Source organism: Cololabis saira, chromosome 12, assembly GCF_033807715.1.
Source record: "Cololabis saira isolate AMF1-May2022 chromosome 12, fColSai1.1, whole genome shotgun sequence".
In the NCBI taxonomy this organism is placed as follows: Eukaryota; Metazoa; Chordata; class Actinopteri; order Beloniformes; family Belonidae; genus Cololabis; species Cololabis saira.
The window spans coordinates 4,511,059-4,536,607 of record NC_084598.1 but is presented as its reverse complement, the minus strand read 5'-3'; the positions used below and the strand labels follow the sequence as shown (position 1 = coordinate 4,536,607).

The 25,549-nt window shown below is 41.9% G+C and overlaps 1 protein-coding gene across 1 annotated transcript in view; it reads right to left on the bottom strand.

Annotated features, from left to right (window-relative positions):
- acap3a (ArfGAP with coiled-coil, ankyrin repeat and PH domains 3a) overlaps positions 1-12,949 on the bottom strand; it is a 119,927-nt gene extending 106,978 nt beyond the window's left edge. Inside the window, exon 1 of the mRNA XM_061735207.1 lies at positions 12,755-12,949. Coding sequence (XP_061591191.1) covers positions 12,755-12,801 — 47 coding nt within the window. The 5' untranslated portion in view covers positions 12,802-12,949. The remainder of the gene's footprint in view (positions 1-12,754) is intronic.
- Positions 12,950-25,549: the final 12,600 nt, after the last annotated feature.

The window sequence follows — 25,549 nt, the reverse complement described above, 5'->3', positions numbered from 1 at the left end:
TCAGTGAGTTATTCAGATGGTTCTGTTGGGTTCTGTTCAGACCACACTGACACCACACACGCTCCATACAGATCTTATTTAGGAGGTTCACACTCATGGTTCCCAGAGTCACATGGTTTCTTGCAACTGTCTTTTCAATGCGACAGCACGGGTTTGCAGCATGAAATACTGGTCGTGCATCGCCAGCGTCAGAAAACCTCACATTTGTACCAACAGACCAGACCGGGGGAAATGATGAGGCTGGATGTAAGCGGATCAGAGTGGAGGTGAGAGCAGCTTCTAGCCGGGTTGTGCTACTCGCCTACCGTAGACCGGCACTGGCGGACGTTTGCCTAGTTGTGCCTGTCTGCTGAGTAACGCATCCCCTGTTGAACAAACAGCAGCCACGTGAGTTCTGTTACGACCGCTCTAACGGACATCACATGGCATCGGAACTGATCCAATTCAGATCCACTTATTCAAGCGGCCCAAATCTGTTCTGAAAAGGAAAAAAACAAACTGGATTTGTGTGCAGACTGTGAAAGACGTCTGATATGAATCTCATTTCATTTAGGAGCTGTGAAAACTCAGCATATCTCCTCTATATTGTTACCGAAATTCAATCACAAATTATGTTCACTTAACTCTACACAATCAAAAACTTTTTTTTAAATGACTGCATGTAAAACATAATGCAATAACCTTTAAAATGAGCCTGTTCTACCATCAGAAGCACTTTCCTTCCACTATTTTCCCCACAGCTGACAGGAGGCCAAAGACCGTTTTAGGAGCCGGTTTCTGGATCATCTGTACCTGTATTGATGACAGTAACTAACCAATGCAACATGTCACCCTAGAATAAAATGTGATGGGCTACCCCAGAGCTGTGTGGCAATTGGTGCTAAAATTGAAGTAAAGTAAGTGAAGCAAGTGTTTCAAGCAGGCCAGAAATGTATTCCTGTTGTGACTGGACAGCGTGGCACTGTTCTAAACGGCATGCTGTGTACTATACAGTAGTGCATAATGGCCTGGCCTCGAAAAAAGCTACGGCACAACTGGAAACCGGTCACATGGCCGCTGTGAATGCATCTGCTCTAGAGGCACATTGGATTATGGGATACAGTTTGCAATGTTCATTGGTCAGTTGCAAACTGGAAATTTTCATGGAAGTAAGACATTATCTGGGGGGTTGGGGTTGCATCTACTGATTCTGCAATTGTTTGCCTTCTGCATACTGTAATTTAGGAAAAACCAGTGAATGTCTGTAGTATACAGTAAGTAGTTTCAATAATGACCTGTCTTAAAGCAGCACAGAGGAACTTTTCCGACTTTTAGCACTTTGGGACGGCTGTAGGCAGTGGAGGAGAATCACATTCTCTCTTCCGTCCATACTTAAGGATCTTAGCTGCCTCTGCCGTGATGTCTGCTCTAGCTCTGAGAGTTCTGGGCCATTGTGTCCCATGGTACCGTAAGTGATATGCATTTTCTGACCACCGGCAGCTGGAACTTGTCGGGTTTCCGTTCGATAGCAGGCACAGTAAATCGCCGCCGCTAGATGAAACTTTATAAAAGCAAGCAAATATTCCTTCAAATGAAATTGAAACTGATCAATTCCAAGAACTAAAGTCCTTTGTACTGCTTTCAGAGCCGCACTATCGTCCTGTCAGCTCATCACACAGCCTGTGTTAACGGCTCTACGTTATGATGCCTCAATGACAGTTGGTTTAAACTGAATCAGAATTATAGTCCAATTCAAAAGCCTACACCCTCCATAAAGGTGCAATTCAACAGACGCTTTCACTCCAAGGTTACAAAAAGCCGAAGGTGAGTTGAAATTCATTAGCCATCTTCCGGGAAGCCAGTGTTCCTCACATGATTCCAGATGTTCTGTGCCAGAACACATGATCTGACCCGTCTCGGGGCAAATTGGACCCCTTCCCTTACATATCAAAAGGAAAAGTGAATTTTCTACAACAAACAGTACAGGACATCTGATATGTCCAGCACTTAAGAATTGAGATCAGATGTTCTAATATAATCCAATCCAGCCAGGAAAAACAAAAAGCATGTTTTCAACGATTTTGTTGAGTCACACTGCGAAATGAAAGCAAGGGGTTGGAATTATCACCATAAAAAATCTACTTTGGTGTGTGAGACGCTGTGTTCACTGGCCCAGCTTTCGTTTTCAGACTCCCCTGCCTCGTATTAGGTATTGCTGCTCTCTTCCACCACAGGGTGTGCAAGGAATACTAATATCAACGTACAATAACTCATCCATCATTTAGGGCTCAAGGTGTTGCCATAGACCTGAGTCACTGTATGTTTCACAGCATGTTCTCCGTCTGGCAACACAGGATAGCTGGTCCAAAAGAGGTCAAAAATAAATAAATAAAAATGCAAAACTGGGCGAAGCGGCAGCTGTGGCGGTTGGTTTTTATTTTTCAGCACAACTAAAACTGATCATTGACCACATGTCAATGATCAGTGCAAGTCGGTCCAAGCTCTTGCCACCTCTCAGGATGTCCAGCAGAAGCAGATTAGTAGTGTTTGGTATGCAGCACCCTGCTTTTCATAGTTCTTTGTGTGTGCAGTATGTGAAATGTCTTGCTATTCATTAAAGTGAAATGAGGGGGACAGTCTGGGCTCCTGCAGCGAATCGCCTCCATCAACAACAAAGACACAAAAGGGTGACATCATCGCCACATCCCAAAGCATTTCAACAGGGATTAACCCCCATTTACATAAATCAACAATTAACACGTCCAGGATGCAGAAAGTATTAATAAAACATACCTTGTGCAACATTGTAGAAAATAATCACAAGTGTTCTGTGACCTGATTTGCAACATTCACGGCTCAGCAGCTCAGCACTGGCCCCCACTCGCAGGCAAGTGGAATTTTTTTTAATAAGCAAAAAAGGACCACTTTCCCGAAAAGCTGAGGTTCAAAAAAAAAAAAAAAAGAAACCCCAAACATTTGTCTGCACGCCTGTACCGTCGCAGGGTCTGTTAGGATACTGAGGACAGGAAACCTCAGAAGAAAAGTTGTTCCTGCCAATGCTCAACTACTCTTCTCCCTTTAACGACTCCACTCAACGATGATGGCTATTGAGCAAGATCAATTTTTTTAGAAGAGTCGACAGATGTTCTGTAGTGAGAAACCATTTACAAGAAGCTAGAAGCAATCAGAGAGGAGGGGAGGAAATAAACTGTAGGTTCTTTTAGGGCCAATCCCAATACACCCCCTACTTTCTACCACTAGCCCTAAAAATAGGTAGGGCCCCTGTAATGTTCCCTAGGGATTGGGACACCACTTGCTACGTCACTGCGTGGTTCACGTTCAGGTACGTAAGCGACTGCGTAGTTACGTTTGCACAAACGTCACACCATATCAGGAAGCCCAGAGCTAAAAGCTGTTTTAATTTCAGCTGTAGCGCTGTTAATATGCCACTTTATTAAGTTTTAATATTTTTTCCAGGCGTAAAAGTAACCGTTAAGATCCCCAACCTGGGCTCAGTTTATCCAAATAACGCCTGTTAACAAATCTGCTCCGATGTTTTCGGGATGAGAAGAGCCGCCGGCTGGGGAGCTGATTTATGGTTCCGCGTTAAATCGCTGCGTAACCTACGCCGTAGGCTCTGCGTTGGTGTAACGCGGAACCATAAATCAGCCTTTATTCTGGCAAGATCTGAAAAAACGAGCAAGCGAGTGATTCTGTACTTTCACTGAGTGAATATTATGAAAGTAAAATATATATTTCTCGCTAGAAATGTAATCCAAATGCGTTTTTATGCAGAAACTAACTCAAAATATTCATTTTATTCACTAAAAATTAGAAATGTCCGCCATGTTTTTTTGTTTGATTCAGTCTGCAAATGATGACCTAAAGCATTCTGGGAAATTTTTCTAGCCCTCGGTCGGTGAGTCAGAATCTGAAATCCCTCACTGTGAAGAGCTAGATTCATACTCCCTAGCCCTCGATATCCCCACTAGCCCTACATGCAAAGAGGAATTGGGACATCACTACCCTCACGGGAACGCGCAAAATTTAGGGGTAGAGCTGAAAAGTAGGACTAGAGGGGGGGATTGGGACTGGGCCTTAGTCTGCTCATAGGTCTCAATTCACAAGGAGCTACTTATATCATCGTCTGACATCAATGACAGAAGAGACACCTCTCTCTATAAAACTTCCATGGCAGCTGTAATTGCTTGATAAAGACTAGATAGGATCGGACTCTGTCCGATCTGCAGGGTCTGTACCTAGTTTTAAGAGCAAGCTAAAGACTCAGCTCTTCAAGGAACACTTCTGCATCAAGTAAACTTCTCTGCTCATCAGAATTAGGTAGAACATTTGTCCAGCTCTTTGCAGGACACAGCACTGAGTAAGCTGCATGCACTTATGACAAGATGGTGTCTTTTTTGACGTAGCTTTCTTGTATAAAAAGGGACTGTTGGGTTGGGCAAAGGAAAAAAACTAAAATAAAAAACTAATTCTAACACTAGCATTACAGCACGTGTGTCCAACTGGACTCTCAGCAGTCTGACCTGCACTGATCCAGCTGGACCTCCTATGTGATTTCTTTTTGTGTTTTTCTCTCAGATGTAAGTCGCTCTGGATAAAAGCATGACACTAGTAGTAGTAGTAAGCAAAAGGTTGAGTCTGGGCAAACTCCTGAATCACAGCATATAATGTGCATAATACTATCATCTGCCAACACTGAAAACCATGTCGTACGAGCTTGGCCTGGAAGCTACAAGGTGGTTTCGCTCCACTCCCATGTGCTGTAAATTTAGACTCCTGAGGCGGGCTCAGTATTTGCAGAGAAGACATATACTTTCTCTGTCATCTCTGTGCAGTGACCTTCAACAGCTGCCAGACATATTCAGGAGCCTGCCAGCTTAGAGGGTCCAAACGGGAAAGGCTTGATCTGACGTGCTATTGAGGAGATAAAAGACCTTCTTAGCCAATGATGCTCAGCAGGAGGGCGGCAACGCCGGCATGTGGAAATCACACTGTTTTCAGTATCACTGGATCTGTTTGTGGTCCTTCACATCAGGATGATGACAACAAATGGGTGTTAAGCCGGCAGGTGCGACACCTTGCCGATCATGGGATTGTGCTGCAAATGTGGGCCAATCCCCGATTAAGACAGGCAGTCGTTCGAATATTACTGGGCCCACTTAATCCCCGTCACTTTCATTACCTGCGGCACAGCCGGCTCACACAGACCCTCAACAAGATGCTGAAAAGCCAACAGGCCAGCACCAACGAGCTTAGGCTTTCATTAAACCGAGTACATAGATAAAACAGCAGAATACACTCACAACAATGACGTACATTAGACTCATCATTAAACTAATGCCAGGACTTCCTAAAGAGCATCATCCTGATGCCCCTCTGAGTAACAATATGCAGCGTGGAACAAGAATCAAATAAAGCAAACAAATAATCAGGAATAATGAGGTGATTTGTGGGAGTTTCCTGGTGATCAACTCAGTGTTTCCTGTGTTCTAACCGTGTTGCATCTCCCACCCTTGACTGGACAGTCAAAGTCCTGGGAAAAGCACCCTTGGCTGAACAGAAGAGCCGCTGACACAGATTCAAGAGGAAAGGAGGTCAGTCTGAAATGGAGCAGAAGCGAAAAGACCTTGCAGTAAAAAGCCCTTCCAGCTCTGCAGCTGGAGATGCAGATTCCAGAAACAAGAGGCTCTGAGACGATCCGTCACGACTGGGAGCCAGGACGAGCCCCATACCAGAGAATTCCCACGAGGACTCTTAGCGTCGCACCTTCTGCATACACAAAACTTCCTTCTGTAATTCCCACATGGACGACCACCGATGCACCACCCAGGGTTCGAAGTGGAGAAATGAGATCGAACAAGAGCAAACGGTGGAGAATCAGAAAAGCTTGCCAACCTCCACGAAGACACAAAGCTCCTGTGTTCTGCTTCAAAATGTGTTTTTATGTGGAATATCATTTACAATTTGTCTATTCTACTTCTGTTTTGATTTTTAGTATAGCTTACACAACAACCAAAAGTGCTGTGTATAGCACATTTTTATTGTTTCGACTGCTGGCTTTCTGAAACTAAATTTAAAATCTTAAAAAATTCTCAAGACGCATTCTGGGAGGGGAAAAAAAGTATAAACTTAGAAAAATACGGGGGAAGGAATCAACATCACTAAGAGACACATACAGGACTGTCTCAGAAAATTTGAATATTGTGATAAAGTCCTTTATTTTCTGTAATGCAAACATGTCATACATTATGGATTCATTACAAATCAACTGAAATATTGCAAGCCTTTTATTATTGCTGATCATGGCTTACAGCTTAAGAAAACTCAAATATCTTTTCTCAAAAAATTTGAATTCTGGGAATCTTAATCTTAAACTGTAAAGCATAATCAGCAATATTAAAATAATAAAAGGCTTGCAATATTTCAGTTGATTTGTAATGAATCCAGAATGTATGACTTTTTTTTTTTTTTTTTTTTTTTTTTTTTTTAAATTGCATTACAGAAAATAAAGAACTTTATCACAATATTCTAATTTTCTGAAACAGTCCTGTATGTAAGAAATCAACTGTTGCTGAATTAAGTTATTTTTCTTTCTATAAAAGTGAAGCAGCAACCACCAGAGTGGGTTGCACTTTCAGATGCAAGAGGAGAAAATTCTGTTCATTCTAAAGTCATGTGGACCCACTGGACTATTTCATTATTCCAATTGCATCTACCACACTATCTGATCAGCACTTGAATCACAAATGACAGTCATTCCTTCAGTCTAGACGTTTCCCACATGTGCCCTTCCCTGACCCTGTATTCTGACTCGCTGTCACATGTTCCTCCGTCCACTTATTTTCTCACAGATGCTGGAGATTGAAAAGCAGCGAGCGCTACAGGTCACTGGCCTTGGATTTCCCGCCCGTCGGGGTTCTCCCGCTCCGCTCCGTGACTCAATGAGACTCCCGTCATCGTGATGAGGAGCTCCGTCTCAGCTCTCTGCCCCCAGATGCCGACATGGGAGAACCTTGTGCCCCGGGCCATTGAGACACAAGAGAAGGGAGTCTTGTCTCCCAGCGGAAGCGGCAAACTCCCTGAACAATAGACATATTCTGCTGAAGAACTGGAAGCTCGGGGGAAAGAACAAGCAGGGACGCCGAAACTGGAATATCCTTCAAGCTCTACATGCTTTGAGAGTTAGGCATAAAATATTCTACGCAATTTAGAAATTCTAGAGCCAGAGATAAGTGGTCATGTAAGTCCTGATGAAGACTTCCAGTGTCTTTTTGTTTAATATCAGCCTCCAAAAGCGTGGCGTCAAATTCACAGGTCCACGGGTGGACGACGGCTCAAACGCGGCCTGCTTTAGTGTATTGTCACAGCAAACACACACAGCAGTGTAAAGAGTCCATGCCAACACAGATGTGCACAGCATCACTGACAGTAACAGCATCTACACACCCAGGTTATTCAGGAAGTATTGGGTCATTAAATCCTTATGTTGATGGAAACATCTCACACCAGTTTCAGACTACACACACACACACACATATATCCCATAAATGACTCAGATGCATCAAATGGACAAAGGCCTTGTTTCCACTTGCCCCTCATTGTTGCATATGAAATGCGGACGATGTGCCCTGATGTCCAACACTTGGGTGTGCAGTTCTTTCCAGCTCGCTGGCCTTCCATGAGCCCAATGCCAACAGTGCCAGTGCCAGTGCCAACTTGTAGCTGGGAAATAAACGTATTTTCTACTTTCTAACTGACAGCTTACATGTACAACTAGTACAATTTCACTACATAGTCAAACAACTGAAGGACATTTGCTTGCTACTCCCACTGTGCTTGTAAGTAATAAACGCTAGGACAGAGTTGGCCTTCTCTCCAAAACCCATTAAGCTCTGCCAAACAGCAACAGGAGGAGCAGTGATGTCAGAGATTACGGAGGTTCCTACAGAAATGACATTAGCATGTTCTACATCAAAGACCAGGGAGTTTCCCATGGAAATGAATAGACTTCTGGATGTATCATATATTCACAAAAACACATGGAAACAAAGCTGGTTCTACTCCCAGATGTCTGGCTTGGGTCTTGGTTTTTAGCTTAACTGCTTTAAATGCTGACTTTTATTCTTTCTTTTTTGGCTCCAAACACTATTTCGGTTTTGTCTTCATTTAACTAAAGTACATTCTGGCACATCCACTTTTTAATTTGATCAATGCATTTGATCAATGTTTGAACTGGATTATAGTCTCATGGTGAGATGGTTATATAGATTTGTGTGTCATCTGCGTAGTTATGGTAACACATTTTGTTCTTCTTCATAATTTGAGCAAGTGGGAGCATATAGATGTTAAACATCAGATGCCCCAGAACTGAACCTTGAGGAACTCCACATGTTAATTTTGTTGGCTCTGATTTGTAGTTACCTAAAGACCCAAAACAGTTCCTGTCCTTTAGAGAGGACTCTAACCAAGTAAGAGCTGTACTAGAAAGTCCCATCCAGTTCTTCAACCGCTCTGTCAAGATGTTCTGGTCGACCGTGTCGAATGCAGCACTGAGATCCAGTTAGACCAAGACTGAAATGTTGCCACTATAAAAAGGAAACAAGAAGGAAAATCCACCCACAGCATTGCGCATGATGAAGGCTGAATGCTTCTTACATGCTCGTGGGGATTGTGAACGTTGGACAGAAACATTCGTTCAAGTTATCCAAGTTGTGGGGATCACTAGTGATCAAACAGGTTTGGTGCACTCTTATGATCATGTTTAAGACATGTTAAAACACTGATGATTAAAACTGACGAAACTGGTAATAATTCAATGAAGCCTGAACAAGCAAACAAGAACACTTCACAAGGCACAGAAAGACAAATTAATAAAAGTAGAAAATATCCATCAAGTCTTCAATGCAACCCTAATGCTTTTTTTTTTTAGGGGGGGGGGGCATTCAGCCCTGAAAATAGCTAGAAAAAAAACCTGAGGTCTGTTTTTTTAATCTCATTCATCCTTTTATTGTACATTCACCTCAAATCAGCTGCATCTGTGAGCAATAATCTTGAAACTCCCCAAAGACAAGGCAAGTATAGATATCTTTTTTTTTTTTTAATCTCAGTCACAGGTGAATGCCTTATCAGCCAAGTCAGGGGGCTACAAAGACAGAAAAAGTCAAAATGACATCTAATTTTTCCAAATAAAGGCCCTTAATACACTCTGCAACCTACAATCATTTGTATACATTTGAAATACATTTAAGCATTTGAGAATAGTTCTGTCTCGGCTGCATGTTTTGTGCCACACTTGGGTCTATCGAGACTTTAAGGGAGCAACAAAAACCCATTTACTGTTTTCCTACACAAGGCAATCAATTGATAAGCAGTCTTCGCTCTCGCTGACAAACAGAGAAGTCATGCGTCACGGACGACTGCAGAGCTGATTTCCTGCTCGGTTCCATAAGCGTGGGAAACGGCGGCGTGTCATCACGCCAATCCTGACAGAGAAAAACCCTGATTTTCTTGCTTCCTTCCAGTCATCCACCTCCGGGGCTGTTACATAACTCTACATGTTGTAGCTCTGCTTTTAACTCCACAAAGGAGGCGTAAAAAGGCTCTCCGTGACGCCGTTGAAGACTTCAGTGAGTGCTAGAACTCTTTGTCTCCTTCAGCATCCCTGGTACTCATTTAAATGTGTGAGGCAGCGGATAAAAGACTCCTAACTGACTGTAAGCTGGATGAAAGCGCACTTATGAAAACATCACGCTCTGGCAACAAGAAAATTGTAAAAAAAAAAAAATCTCCTCAATGCACAAGGAGGAGTTCTATTTTCATTCCAAGTTTGTAGATAGGAGATAACTCCTGCCACATGCAACAGAGACAGTCAGAAGTCCTACAGCTCCAAATAATCAGGGAGGCGTTTCCTTAGCCCTCTTGTCTCACAGCGCCTGTTGCTACAATGCTTAGAATAAAAAAACTAATATGAAAAAAGAAGGGAGTGGGTTAAGTGATGTGACTTCCAGGAGTGTAAAAACTGCACTCCTGCCAAGTAAGAGGTCCTTTATTTTAAAGATTTTATCTGCAGGAGTTCACAAAGGCAGTGTGAGAAAACAGCCAAATATATTCTCACTTACAGCTTTTATGTATTTCTGCTTTACGTTTAACACTTTGTTTTGAAAGTCGTAAAATATGAAAATGATCTGCATCTGAAAATTATCCACAAGGTGCCCAGGTCCAAATCATGATGCTCCCACCACCGTGCTTCATAGTTGGTAGAAGGTGTTGTTCGCTATGTTTGGTTTTGATTAAATGTAGTGGTATCAGTTTTGGTCAAACATCTCCTCTTTGAGCTTTTGTGTGTCTGAGGTCATCGCTCCAGAAGTGATGCAGTTGGTTCAAATCAAATTTAACAACTTAAGCCATGGTCTCATTTTATTTTCTGAAAGAAACAGACTTTTTCACATTTGCCATGTGAAACCTGTAGAGTCTGATATGCAGCTCTTGAGGTTGTTTGGGTTTTTTTTGCAGTTTGAGCATGAGGTGAACTCGCTGGGAACTCCACTGCTGGGAAGATTCACAACTGTCTTGAATGCTTTCCACTTTCCCGCTGTTAAATAGTGGACTCCAAACTGTTTGGAAATGGTTTTATAACCACTCCCAGATAAATGGACAGCAACATTTGCTCCTCTGATTTGCTGATATCGTTCCTCCTTTGCGCTAACGCACACCTGAACACTCCAGACCAACAACCTTCCGAAACATCTGCTTTATGTCTATGTCTGACCTGGCAATAAAGCTTTTCTGATTCTGATTCTGATTTAAAAGATGTGGGCACACTTGTAGATCATCCAATTAAATCAGGTTTATTTGACCCTTTTCCTCTTACATGAATATCTCTGCATTTCTTTTCACAGAGCCAGAAAAGATTAGAGAAAAGTCTGAAAGTGAATGCAGATTTCTGGAGCCAAAGACCAGGCGTAATCTATTTAGTTGAGGTTTTTAAATCTGCCCTAGAATAGGTTATACATGAAAATGAGAAGCCTGTTTTTTTGTTTGTTTGCTTGTTTTTTGATCAATCAAAGCATCAAAATAAAGCACCTCTACAGGGATTCATTTCAAAGTTTTCTTTACAAATAAAGAAAAGGGTTGCATCTCTGAGAGACTGAGAAGAGAGCAGACCTGCGCTCCCCTCACGGCCAGACGGCTCTCACAATACGGGATCAGAGAACAGGCTTAGATGTGGGTGTAGAAAATTCCTGCCTTATTTATGTAACCTTTGCTGTGCAGCAGTCAGAGGATTTGGCACAGTCTGTGTGGAAATCTTCAGTTTCCCCTGATCCGCTGTTTGAGCCAGAGCTCAAACTATCAATTCATTATTAAAAAATGGGATTGATAGAGAATTAATCATAATCCTTTTCCCTTTTAAATTGGCTTACAAGTTTGTCAGAAAGGAATATTTAGTGTGTTTCCTTTGGCTAATTTTAAATAATAATAATATACAACTATAAAATTAGCTAAAGTGAGCAAACTGTTAACTATATTGATCACTGGCGCTCATCTATAACGGAAGTCACTTCAGAGTTACAGGATGAGTCTCTGTCACAAACAGTGGCGCCACCGGGGGGGGGCAGGGGGCAGGGGGGGCATGGCCCCCCCTACAAATTTGCTGGCCACCCCACTGGCCTCAATAAAAAGAGAAAAAAAAACACTTGCCGGTCAGTTATCGTCCATTATGCGTTTCATCCCAAATCATTTGGGCCAAATGCATATCAGTCGGCGTTTTTTAAGTATTTCTGAGCCTAACAATAAAATTATTAAAAAAAAAGAAAAAAAAAAAATATATATATATATATATATATATATATATATAAATAAAATATATATGATATATATATATATATATATATATATAAATAAAATATATATGATATATTAAAATATATATGATCTATATTATATATTAAAAATGTGCGCATATATATATATATATATATATATATATATATATATATATGCCTTAGGTTTTTACCAACATGGTATTAACCATTAATATATATGCAGACAAGTTAGAAATTAAAAAAAGTATTTCTGAGCCTAATAATACAAAATAAATAAATATAAAAAATAAATGTATATTAATAAAATAAATATATATGATATATATATATGCCTTAGGGTTTTCATCATCGGTATCAACCATTAATATACATGCAGACAAGTTTAATTTAAAAGAAATTAAAAAAAAAAAAAAAAGTATTTCTGAGCCTGTATACTACAACAGTATAATAAAATCCTGTAATGATTGCTTTGAGTTTTGGTTCCACCCCAAGAATTGAAGGGGCCCCATCTGGCCCCCCCTAGGAAACATGTCTGGAGACGCCCCTGGTCACAAAGCATTAAAGTAGCCGAAATAAATTCCCACAAATCAAAGATAGCAGCGTGTGTTAGATGTGAATGGATGGGGAAAGATGTAACTATTGGAGGTTTTTCTACCAGCAGCTCCAGCTCAGTCCATGTGACTCAACATCACCATATCATTGTATTAGAAGATGCGCACAAAAGCTCCTCATCAAACTTTATGCAATCATTGAAACAAATGCATTATTTTATTTATTTGTTTATCTTTTAAAAAGGCGCAACGTGTCGCAATTCGGTCCAAGGAGACGTGTTTAATTCTGGGAAGAAGATAATGTATCTCCCGCACAGCAGAAAGCGGTGCGGGGCGTTCAACAGTTCCTGAGACACTTGGCCGGGAGTTTGTTTCTCTTACCTGAACCGGGGGGAGTCCTTGATGCAGTCCTCAAAATCCACCGTCATCTTGGCCCGTAGCGACGTTTGCACGGCTTTAAAACAAGGTTGTTTGCATCTCCCTGGCGGTTGAGGCGGAGCTGGGAGGATCCGTGTCCCGCAGCGGTCGAGCAGAATCCCGCTCTGATGAGCCGCAGCCGCTGCGCCGCTCCAGGACCCACTGCTGCCTTCAGGGCCCGCCGCGAAGCTCGGACTTCTCATGCACCAGCATCCCGCCGTACATCCATGGGTAAGACCCGCCCCTCAAGCGCAACATGAGCCAATGGTCTTTGACGGGGACCAGAGACAGAACATCTCCGCTCCGACAAACATGGGGAGTTCCTGAACGCTCATCTGTGTTATAGGGAGGAGTATCAGGGCCAGGCAGGAGGAAACATATTTGAGCGGAGGAAGATTTTGTTTTATTGTGCACTTCGAGAAAAAAGTTGAAATGTCGAGAAAAAAGTTGAAATGTCAAGATTAATGTTGAAATACAATGTTGAGAAAAAAGTCGAAATTTCGAGATTAATGTTGAAATACAATTTCAAGAATAAAGTCGAAATTTCGTGAATGAAGTCAAAATTTCGCCTTTTTCTTCGACATTTCAACTTTTTCTTCGACATTTCAACTTTTTGCTCGACATTGTACTTCAACATTAATCTCGACATTTCGACTTTTTCCTCAACATTACAACTTTTTCTTCGACATTTCGACTTTTTTCTCGACATTTCAACTTTTTTCTCAAAATTGTACTTCAATATTAATCTCGACATTTCGACTTTTTCCTCGACATTTCGACTTTTTTCTCGACATTTCAACTTTTTTCTCAAAATTGTACTTCAACATTGATCTCGACATTTCCACTTTTTCTTCGACATTTCCACTTTTTGCTCGTCATTTGACTTTTTTCTCAACATTTCAACTTTTTTCTCAACATTTCGACTTTTTGCTCGAAATTGTACTTAGAATAGAATAGAATAGAATAGACTGTATTAATCCCACTGAGGAGAAATTTACTTCAACATTAATCTCGATGTTTCAAGTTTTTTCTCGAAATTTCGACTTTTTCCTCGACATTTCGACTTTTTTCTTGAAGTGCGAAATGAAAAAAAAATCTTCCTCCTCTAAAATATTTTTTTTATTTTTTCTCCTGCCTGGCCCTAATACTCTTCCGTAGTATCCCGCTAGACTCTACTATAAAAATAATTGATCCATGGGTAAGACCCGCCCCTCAAGCGTAGATGAGCCAAAGGTCTTTGATGGGGACCAGGACGGGGGACCTGAATGTTTCAGCTCCGATTAACATGGGAAGTTCCTGAACGCTCATCTATTTTATGGAGTATGTGCTACCAAAATAAATGAATGGATAGAATAAATCAATGCATTTGGGTACTAGGAATATCGATTCCAGATATCCTGACAGGATGGGCAGTGGAGTTTATTCTATTTGATGTAAATCCATACAAAACAGAGCTAAATAGTCTGCTTTGGATTCAGCTGCATATGGACCAACAATGATGTTTACATCTGTTCCACAGGAAATCAAAGCGCCAATGCTTTTAACTCTGCAGCCAACATCTAAAGCTGTTTCACTGCAGTCAGTATGTAACAACACAGCCTTTGCCCAGGAAAACATCCCTCTGAGTTTACTTCCAATAATGGAGCTACTGAGTTTTAACTTGAATGTAGTGCTAGGTAACAAGCAGAAACATATCTACACAACTCCAGATCTACTGCTAGATAGATAACATCATACTTCAGATCTACTTGCCGTGTGGCACTAGATATAAAGTTGCATAGCTCCAGAACATTTTCCAAGTTCTGCCTTTCCAAATTAAAGACATTAAAAGTAGATCAACTGAATATTACCCTGCAGTGTATGGACAGTTTTGATCATTGTCATCTGTGATTGTGATGACCATGAGGCTTCTCAGGCTTGCACTGTGATCTGCAAACCCTTGTCTCCAAATCAAATCTTATTACCAACTTACTGTACCAATAAATCAATTTGGTTCTCCTCCAGAATAAGGAGCTCTGGAGACGAGTGTTGAAGCCGGTGGTGGGAGCTGATGCTGTTTTAGATTCATGTTTCCAAGTTGGCTCAATAGGGTCTGAGGAAAAAGGTGACTCTCTGAACACTGATATTTAGCTAATAAGGCCAAAGGCTCCGTTTTGGAGCCAGGCCCTAATGGTTATTAGAATAAACTGCATTTCCTCATTGGTTTTAAAGAGGCCAACTGGATGTTGCCACCATGGCCTGTAAGCCATCATTGACAAATTAAATATAGCTAAATTTGACTGTAACATGTCAGAAATGTCATTATGAAAATAACACAGTTTTAACACATGTTTTACTTGTAGTTCAGTTCTTTAACATGTTTATTATAGTTTTCTCTAAACCTTTTACATATTTTCTGTAATAGTAATCTAAAGGAGTAAATGAACAGATGTTAGAGTTCATGCACCAAAAGCCCCGTCAGTTTAATGTCCTACGGTTCAAATAAGTGGGCACTGAACTACATATTTATGGGCATGCCAAGTAATGGCATGACCATATTGCAATCGTCCACAATGGCCCAAAGGGCAATGTTGCTAGCATTTTGCTAACAAGCTAAAGTCGCAAAAGTCCCACATCACACCAGCGGGTGTACAGCATGACCCCGCTCTGATGTGGGAAAAAAAAATCCACAAAAAATAAATCACGCCCGAAAAAATGAGGAAAAACATGAAAATGAAGGCGATATAATGGTATACAGAAAAGGTTTCCCTTTTCTTATTATTATTCCGCACTTTCTTCCGTCCGTTAATGCGGCCCGAACCGCAACGTGCACCCATGTATGCCATACATCGTTGGATGTGTCTCCATCGTGCCTCGATGGGCATTACTTTTCTCAGTAATAGGGGTTACCGTGGCAACGCTAGTTGCCAAAAAGCAAAAAAAAAGGCGAAAATTCGGACGCTTATTGCTCGGCCGAACTTTATCGTAGAGACATCGTTCAAACTTTCAGACACTCGGCCCGAGTGGCACTAACGGACCTTACAACCTCATTATGCCAATTATTAGAGTTTTTGCGATATTTAACTTTCAATTTAAAAAAAAAATCTATTTTAATTTGGCCGCTAGTTGCTAGGCAACGGTTCATCGTACAGACATCATTATAACATTGACCAACCCGGGACGCGTTGTACTACATCATATTTTAGTCTCATCATGCTAGCTATTACGGTTTTTGAGATATTCAACTATGCTAATTTTGATACTAACAGAATTTTGGACGCTTGTTGCGCGGCAACGCGGTATCGTAGAGACTTTGTTCCAACGTTAAAAGACTCAGCTTGATATGGACTGCAACATACAGAGGTCTCATTACGCTGTCGTTAACAGCTTTTGAGATATTGAAGCCAAATTGTCCCATTCTATCCTATGGGGCTTGTTACCATGGCAACAAAAACCTATGCATTTGTATGGGGGAGCATGTGAATAAACCATCTGTTAATGCTGCTCGGACCGCAATGTGCACCCATGCATGGCATATATCGTTGGAATGCGTCTCCAACTTGCCTTGATGGGCATTACCTTTCTCAGTCAAAAGTGTTACCGTGGCAACGCTAGACGCCAAAAAGCAAACCGTACAATTCATTTTTAATTTTTTTATGGACAAGCGTCCATTTGACTTTGGACGCTTAATGCTAGGCAACAAGTTATCATAGAGACATCGTACAAATGTTCCCCGACTCAGCACGCTGTGGACTTCTATATATTCAAATTTCATGAAGCTGCGATTTAAGGACATTTTATGTCAAAATCCAGGCCAAATGGACCCATTCATTCGGATGGGTTTTTTACCATGGTGAAAAAAAACCTATCTGTTAACATAGCCTGAACCGGAAAGTGCACCCATGCATGCCATACATCATTAGATGCGTCTCCACCGTGCCTCGATGGGAATTACTTTTCTCAGTCAAAAGTGTCACCGTGGGGACGCTAGACGCCAAAAGCGCGCCCCATTAATAACTATTGGGAGTACAGGAATGAATGAAATGCAAGCGTAAAAACCTCAAACTGACATAGAACCACCACGAACGCAAACACTACAGCCCCAAACCAAAGCAGCGAGAGGGGACGAATGGGCAGTAAGGCATGCCCATATAAAAATTTCCTGAAAATTTCTAGTACACATTCATGTTGTTTTGGTTTTTTTACATGAGCAGGAACCCATAAGCTCACTTATCAAGCCCCCAGAAAGAGAGAGTAGAAACGTAGAACATTGGTGGAGTCGTGTGCAGACAATGGGCCTCAGGATGGAACATGACATGAGTGAATGTGTGTAGACTGTTTGCAGAGCCAAACTTGTCTTGGAATTAGTAGCAATGTTAGTAGTTCTGAAGTTTCCGCAGGTGCAAACACATCTATTCCTCCCCCTGACCATGCTGAGACGTCATGGGCTCATAAGTACTGCTCTCAAGGATCACACGTTTCCACATTCAAGCCTTGCATGTAGGGCTGCGCGATATGGACCAAAAGTCATATCTCGATATTTTCTAGCTAAATGGCGATACTCGATATATATCTCGATATTTTTTCTGTGACATAATTGGGGTTTCCCCCAAAGCATTATAGTATAGCATCTCTGTTAGCTTCATTTTTTTCTGAGGCAAACCCTTAAAAAAACAGTCAGTTTTAATACAAAGCCTCGTGCCAAATGTCACACAGGTTCCTTTGTTAACAGAGGTCTGCACAATATCAACATGTATAAAACAAATGAAATAAAAATAAGCTGCCTGCATATATAGAATAAAAATGCTTCTTGAATAAAATAAAACAAATATCCCTTTCCTGCATAACAATTAAATTAAAATACACTGTGCAATTAATACAATGTAGACAGTAACAGGCAGACTTTTCCACTGAGGTTGACAGTTGTGCAAATAACAAAACATTTGCGCAAATCTCAAATAAAACATTCAAGTCAATTTGTCACAAAATAAGCTATATCAAAATCATTAAAAAAAAAATGTAAACATTTTTTTTTTTTTTTTTTTTTTTAAATCGATATAAACGATATTGTCTCGTACCATATCGTGTTTGAAAATATATCGATATATATTAAAATCTCGATATATCGCCCAGCCCTACTTGCATGTTACTTTCACAGTATGAAGAAACCTTTCAATCACGCATTTTAAATAAAGTAGAATAATAACACATTGATCTTATTTCACATTTTGCAGCACACAGCCTGTTCAAGGCAGTGGAGAGATACGCTAGAGGGCTCATTCATTTTGGTTTGGAACGCTTCATCTGACATTATTACTAGAAAACTTAAAACGAATTTTTTTCATAAATCCTGCCTCAATCCTGCCTCATGCTCCTTTAACAAGTATATTTGTCTTATTTCTAGTTAAAATGTCTCATTTTAGTTAAAAAAAATCTCATTACACTTAAAACAAGACTCATCACTGGAAAAAACAACAATTTTCACCTGTTTCAAGTAGGTTTTCACTTGAAATAAGTAGAAAAATCTGCCAGTAGAACAAGATTTTTTTGCTTGTAATAAGAAGATAAATCTTCTCCCACTGGCAGATTTTCCTACTTATTTCAGGTGAAAATTGTCAAATAAGTTATTTTTCTGGTGTTATTTTTCTGGTGATGACTCTAAATGTTGAAATAGCAGTAAAACCACATTTATTCATGAAATGACATAAGGGATGGAAAGGGGGGATGGCAGTTTTACAGGGGGGATGATTTGGACCGTTTTTATTTTAGGGGGGGGATGCCATCCCCCCTCATCCCCCCTCATCCCCCCTCAACTCCAGTACTGCGTGTAGTCATGGGTGAGATTGTTTTGGGATTTAGTACTGGACCAAATCAGGATGTCTTTCACAGCGCTGGAAGCTTCTTTTGGCTCAGGCTGAGGTTGGAGAGGTGCTGCAGAATCCCATGGGTGTCCAAGCATCTCCTTTTTTTGTGATCAACTGTTTGTTATTATTTTGTTGATGCATACAATTAAATCGAATAATTATACACGCAATTGTATAACCCAGGGTTTGACACTTCCCCCCCAGTCTTTGAGTTTCTGTTTTGCCCCACCTGTGTCCCATCTGCCCTGATTGTCTGCACCTGTGTCTCGTCATGTCTCGTTATCCCCTGTGTATATCTGGTCTTGTCATTCCCTTGTTCCCTGTCGGACCGTACTGTTTTGTTCCTAATGTTTCCTGCCACGTTTTTCCTCCCCAAGTTTTTGATTCCCGTTTAGTTTGTTTTGATCCTGCTCTGCAGCGCTTTGTTTTTACCTTTGTTGGAATAAATCCTGTTTTTTGCAGACTCCTGCCTCCCGCCTCCTGCTCTCCTGCGTTTGGGTCCACACCTTACCCCAGACGTGACAGATCCAACAAGACAACAACAGGACAAAACAGACAATAAAAATTTTCAAAAAAATTGATAAATGTTCATTCAATATTCAGTTTTTCAGGTTTTCAATGGCATGTGTCCATATTTTTAATGTCCTGGGTCCCGCACCATGAATTCTTGTTACTGAAAGTTCCATATGTTAAACGTCCATAAGCAGATTAAACCAGTGACATGTTGGTGGTTTCCATCAAAGAGCAAGCATTTTTTTAGCGGCTGTTAATCCTGCCAGGTACACAACTTTGTCTTTGTAATGTAAATGTATTGATCTGAGAGTCATCATATAATCATAATCAGGAGCACCCTGGGAGAACATAGGGTTGCCTTTCCAGTGACATTGGATATATATATACTGATTTTTTGCCATAACATGTGAAGGAATGATCCTGTGGTGTTACTTGAACAAAAACTGCAAAGAGGAGAATTGATTTTGTTCATTGCATGTTGTTTTTTTGGTGTTAAATCAGTTTTATGCAGAAAGTTAAAATGAATAAACTGATGATTAGGATTATTTGAGGTAAATTTTAAATTGGTGAAAATGTGTTTCCAGGGTAATTCATCCCAGATTAGATCAGTCTGCCAATGTGACTGAAAAGTTAGGTTTTTATATGTCCACTTGAGAAATAATTAATACAGTGATGAAGCTAAGCCTCTGGATTTATTGGCCTTGACAATAACCAAGTGGAAATGCAGTAAGTCCAGTTTTCTGTCCCGGGAAACTTCATACGCTTTCATCAAGGATCTCAGTGTCAGATAAAAGAAGGAACAAGTAGCAGGTAGTTGATATTGCTGTTTGCAGGGTGTCCCAGCATCTCCTGGTGAAGTAGGAGACAACGATGGAGCAGCAGCAACATGACTGAGGGGGAAGATAATCAGTGGAAGCGTGCTGCCAATTTGCAACGGAATGCTATTCCTGAACACACACACACACACACACACACACACACACACACACACACACACACACACACACACACACACACACACTCGCCTATGATCAGATCTGATCTTGGATCTGGAGTGGGTTTTTTGCCAGGATATAATTTATGTACAAATCTACTCACTAGCTCGTAAACGTATTTTACTTCAATGAAAGGACCAAAAACCTCCATCTCCCAATTCTTGGTTGAAAGACCTGATGTCCTTTTTATATTTAGAGAAAATTAAATACGGTATTAGAGGTTGCTCTGATAAGTTTTCTCATATTCGGGAACCTATTCTTTCTCTTGTTAATTCTTTGGCATCCTTGGAAGATTAATTTAATTTGATTTAATTTAATTATTGAGAAGTATGATATTATTGCTAACCATTTCTACTTTAAGTTTATTTAGGGTTCCTCTTATGTCTGTTTATTTTATTTTTTATTATTTTCTATTTATTTCATTTCATTGTATTTTATTATTGTTGTTTTGTGTGTCCTGTATTTTATTTTATTACTTTATTTTTCCTCTTATTATTGTCTTCAGTCAGAGTTTGATTGGTAATTGGTACTTACTTTGGGACTTTATTATGTTGTGGCAGAGTGGAGGAGCTGCAGCCACTCAGGCTGATTAGGGCACAGGTGGGCCCAATCAGCCTCTCCACTCTGCCAGCCTTCATAAGGCACGGCTGCCCAGCAGCAAGGGTCGGAGAAGCTGGGTGAAGGTGCTTCTGCACGTGTGTGGCGGTTTAACTTGAATAAAAGAGGGTCTGCACTGAACTCCGTGTCTCTCCATCCTTCGGTCGGCCCCGGTAGCACTCGCCTTGCTACACTGGCGCCCAACGTGGGGCGCGAAGGATGGAGGAGAGAGGCATGGAGCGGGCCCTGGACACGCTCGCCCGGGCCATGGCGGGCATGGCGGCCGCCTTCCGGGACCAGGGCGAGCGGCAGCTGGCCGCCATAGAAGCCCTGGTGGCCGCGGGGCGACCCACCCCTGCACCCCGTCTGAGGGCCGCCGCAGCAACGCGGGAGGAGCTGGCGGCGCCGCAGCTGAGAGGCCGGGAGGCAGAAGCTGCGGGCCGCCAAGCGACGGCTCCCGAGGCGGCGGGACCCGCGGCGCGACCCATCCCTGCACCCCGTCTGAGGTTCGCCACGGCAGCGCTGGTGGCGCTGCAGCCGACCGGCCGTGAGGCAGTGGCTGCAGGCCGCCAGGCGACGGCTCCCGGGACGGAGGCGGAGTTGGCGGGGAAGGCGGCTTCGGAGGCGCAGCCGCCAGCGACGGCGGGTCCCACGGAGACGGGGCCGGACCTGCGGCCAGAGCAGAGTGTGGGGGAAGAGGCGGTCCTGGAGGCGGACCAGCAGCCCGCGCAGGGCTGCGTCGCGGAGGTGAAGGAGGCAGTCGTGCGCGCACCTGGTGGCCCGAGGCCACCATGGGCCCGGCCCCGAGCGCATCCTCCACGGCGGGCGGGCCGACGCCGACCACCCCGACCGTTCTGCGGCTCAGGCCGACGCCGGGGGCGACCACCCGACCAGGAAGCCCGGAGGGTTCCTCTCCCGCTCCGAGGGGGGGGGGGAGTAGGCTCGGCCGGACGGACCCCGGCTCGAGGTTGGCGTTGGGGGTGTGTGGCAGAGTGGAGGAGCTGCAGCCACTCAGGCTGATTAGGGCACAGGTGGGCCCAATCAGCCTCTCCACTCTGCCAGCCTTCATAAGGCACGGCTGCCCAGCAGCAAGGGTCGGAGAAGCTGGGTGAAGGTGCTTCTGCACGTGTGTGGCGGTTTAACTTGAATAAAAGAGGGTCTGCACTGAACTCCGTGTCTCTCCATCCTTCGGTCGGCCCCGGTAGCACTCGCCTTGCTACATATGTATTTTATAGTGTGTGTGTTTTGGGGGGTTTGTTATGTTTTGTTAAGTTTTGTGTCTTTATTTCCTTACTTTTTTTTGTATGTGTGTGGTAAAATATAAAACGGGGGAATTTGTCGAATCCTTTTAAAAATGTTTATTGTGTAATATGCATTACATCGACTACCCAATAAAGAAACATGAGGAAAAAAAAAATCTACTCACAAAGGTTCATGAATGAGGACCAATGGATCTACATTTACTCTTGTATCGGTCACAACAAATTGCAGAGCATTTGAGTCTTGCAGCCTCTCACCCGGTGACCCAGTTCATTTCATTCTCCTTCATCCCGTTTTTATTCACATTTCTCAGAATTGGAAGTATAATTCTTAACGGCACTATAGTGAATATTCCCCAGAAAAGTGGAATTAGATTATATTTCTATTATCCAGACAGTGAAAAAGCAAAATACTTCAGTTATTAAACTTCCCCTCCTCTAACGGTACGTTTTCCATGTCGGAGCGTCATGTTGTTCTGCTGAGCAGGCTGTGAAACGTATTTCACGTTAACGCCCGACTGAAGCCAACGGCTTGATTCAACAGAGCACTTAAGAGTAGCTTATGCTTTACCTCACTCCTGTTCTTTCCCATTCAGCTGTTTAATGATGCTATAGTTAAGTGCATCTATTTCCCCGGCACAGCTATTATTAATTCACAGGAAATGGGAAAGCTTGGAGAACAAGCGTCTGCCTGGGATTTCACTGCAGGAATCACTGGCGTCATTGTTCCTTCCTTTACCTGCTGAGAATAGTTCTCAGCTCAGGGCTTGAATGGACGTGACCTCACCGGCTCAGTCAGCAGGTTTGTCTTGAGCGGTTTCTTACACCGACATAACAATATCTCAGATAGGCGATAAGGCTCCATTCACTGTTTTACAAGACTGTTGGAGTCATTTCCTTTTCGGTTTGTTTTGTGGTTTGATACACTGAAAATGTAGGAGCAATCATGCCTTACCACGAAATCCCGGAGGAAGTTATATGTAATTTATGACGACACTTTTTAGTCCTAGTCAGAGGTGGGTAGAGTAAAAGTAAAAGTACTGTTACTTCAGAATAATATGACTCAAGTAGAAGTAAAAAGTAGTCATCCAAAAAATTATTTGAGTAAAAGTAATGAAGTACTTGGGGAAAAAACTACTCACGTACTGAGTAACTGTTGAGTAAGGTCTGATTTATTTTTTTAACACAACCATTCAAACAGACAAAAGTACAAAATAATCATCTTCAGGCAAATTAAATCAATACAATAATAAATACATTTAAATTAGTAAAAAATAGCTTGAATTAAAATAATCTTAAAGTAAATTCAAGTACTTTAATAAATAATAAAATAATAACAGAATAAAAATATAAATTAAGCACAAGTCGCACAAATTTCCAGCCTTTGTACTTTTCTTTTTTAACCAGGCAGAACTAGAACAAACATGAACTCATAGAAACTCTGTGTGTGTTTGAGTCTGTGTAAATGTGACAAAACATGCAAAAACTAACATTTTTCCCAAAGAATAACCCAGTGATGTCATGAGATTGACGCGTACGTGGATAAAAGGAATAAAAGAAAAGTAACAGCTCAACGTAGCCTAATGTAGCGGAGGAAGAGGAACAGTTTCTTCTTCACAAAACTACTCAAGTAAAAGTAAGAAGTATAGTGATTCAAAACTACTCATAAAAGTACAACTGTGGCAGGGTGGAGGAGCTGCAGCCACTCAGGCTGATTAGGGCACAGGTGGGCCCAATCAGCCTCTCCACTCTGCCAGCCTTCATAAGACACTCAGAATGAAGAAGCTGCGGCGTGAGGTGCTTGTGCACTGGGTGATCTGCTGTTGGTGAAAAAGCCGAAATAAAGGTTCTGCACGAAAACTCCGTGTCTCTCCATCCTTCGGGCGGGCCCCGTAGCATCCACCTTGCTACAACAACATTTCCCAAAACGTACTCAAGTAAATGTAACAGAGTAAATGTAACTCGTTACTACCACCTCTGGTCCTAGTATGTGATGAGGTGGAGAATCTTTGAAGCCTTGAGACCAGGCCAGCTGACAGTCCTGCCGGGGCCCCGGACAAAATAATCTAAGACTGGCCCCCTGCGCCCGGATCTCTCCTTCTCCCTTTTCCTCTCCTCTCCCTCTGCTCTTCAGGTTTTTATACAAGCTAATGGACGTTAACATTAGAGCTAGCAAGTTAGGTTAAGTTACAAGCTTGGTAAACGTTGGCTGCTGTTTCTTACCTTGCTCTACGCTGACTTTATTAATTCCAGCTTCACCGTCACCACCTTTTTAAAATATTTGTGTAGAGAATCTCTGAGGCCTCTATTTTCTTCTTCTCTTCTTCTCTTTTCTCTTCTTTTTTGAGCACCGGACTTGTGCTGACCGGACATTTTGACCATTCTAACAGGGGCGTCAATTGGGTATGGCAAGGTTTGGCAGCCGCCACACCTTGGCTTCAGGGGAAAATGTAAATGTTTGTTTTTTAAATACATTTATGGAATTACTCTGTCTATTTGTATTGATTATTCTATTATTTAATACCTATAAAATAACTACAAATGCAAGTCAGAAGAACAACATGATGGATTTCAGTAGGTATTATCTTTCCCAACACTTGTACCCCCCTCATACCTTGAAATGTGATGTCCCAGCGTCCCTGACGACAGTGGTCGCTATCAATCTCGTTTTTAGCGCGCTCTGCTGTGTTGCTAACTTACAAACTTACAAAACTTACAAACTTACAAAAATGACGAATGCAGGCAACCCCGCAATTGTTTTTCAAAAAAAGAAGGCAAGTGATGGTCCAAAGTTTCCCCAGCAGCAGAAGATATTAACGAGGCTGTTAGCCACTGATGGATTAATTATGCAAGTTCATTTTAAGGTAAGATATCAAATCACCCTACCCTCTTATAAATCTGTTTAAGGGAAATATTTGACTTTTTTTACTCTCTTTCTCTCTTCTGCTCCCTCCCTCTCCTTTTTGCATTTGGACTTTAACTGTTTTAAGTTAAACTGGGATGTCCCTGTGATATTGTTGCACTCACATAGTGGATGAAGTGAACAGAATGAGTTAAATGGCGTTTGTCAGATACGCTTTTTCTGCTCTATAACTCTGCCTCTTGCTGTCGGTGCCGAAACGGATGTGTATTGCGTAATCAGCACGTAAAGCCTGAATTATGGTTCTGCGTTAAATCGACGGCGTAACCTACGGCGTAGGGTACGTGGCGACGCGTACCCTACGCCGTAGCCTCTTCGTCGGTGTAACGCGGAACCATAATTCAGCCCTAAGTGTAGTGTTCATAGTTAGCAGGATGTGAGTGAGGCTGCATTTGAAAAATTTCCAATTTTCTTGACCACATAGATAAGCTACATATGAATTCTGTGATGAGTATACTGGGCATGTTGATTGATACTGTAGTTAGGTTCTGAGACTCGTAACCTTGCCATACCTTAGCTTTGACTGAATTGACGCCACTGCATTCTAATGGTTGAATTAAATGATAACATCAAATTTTGATCAGCGTCCAAAACATTTTTGTGTTGGGGTTTCTTGACCACAAGGACAATTA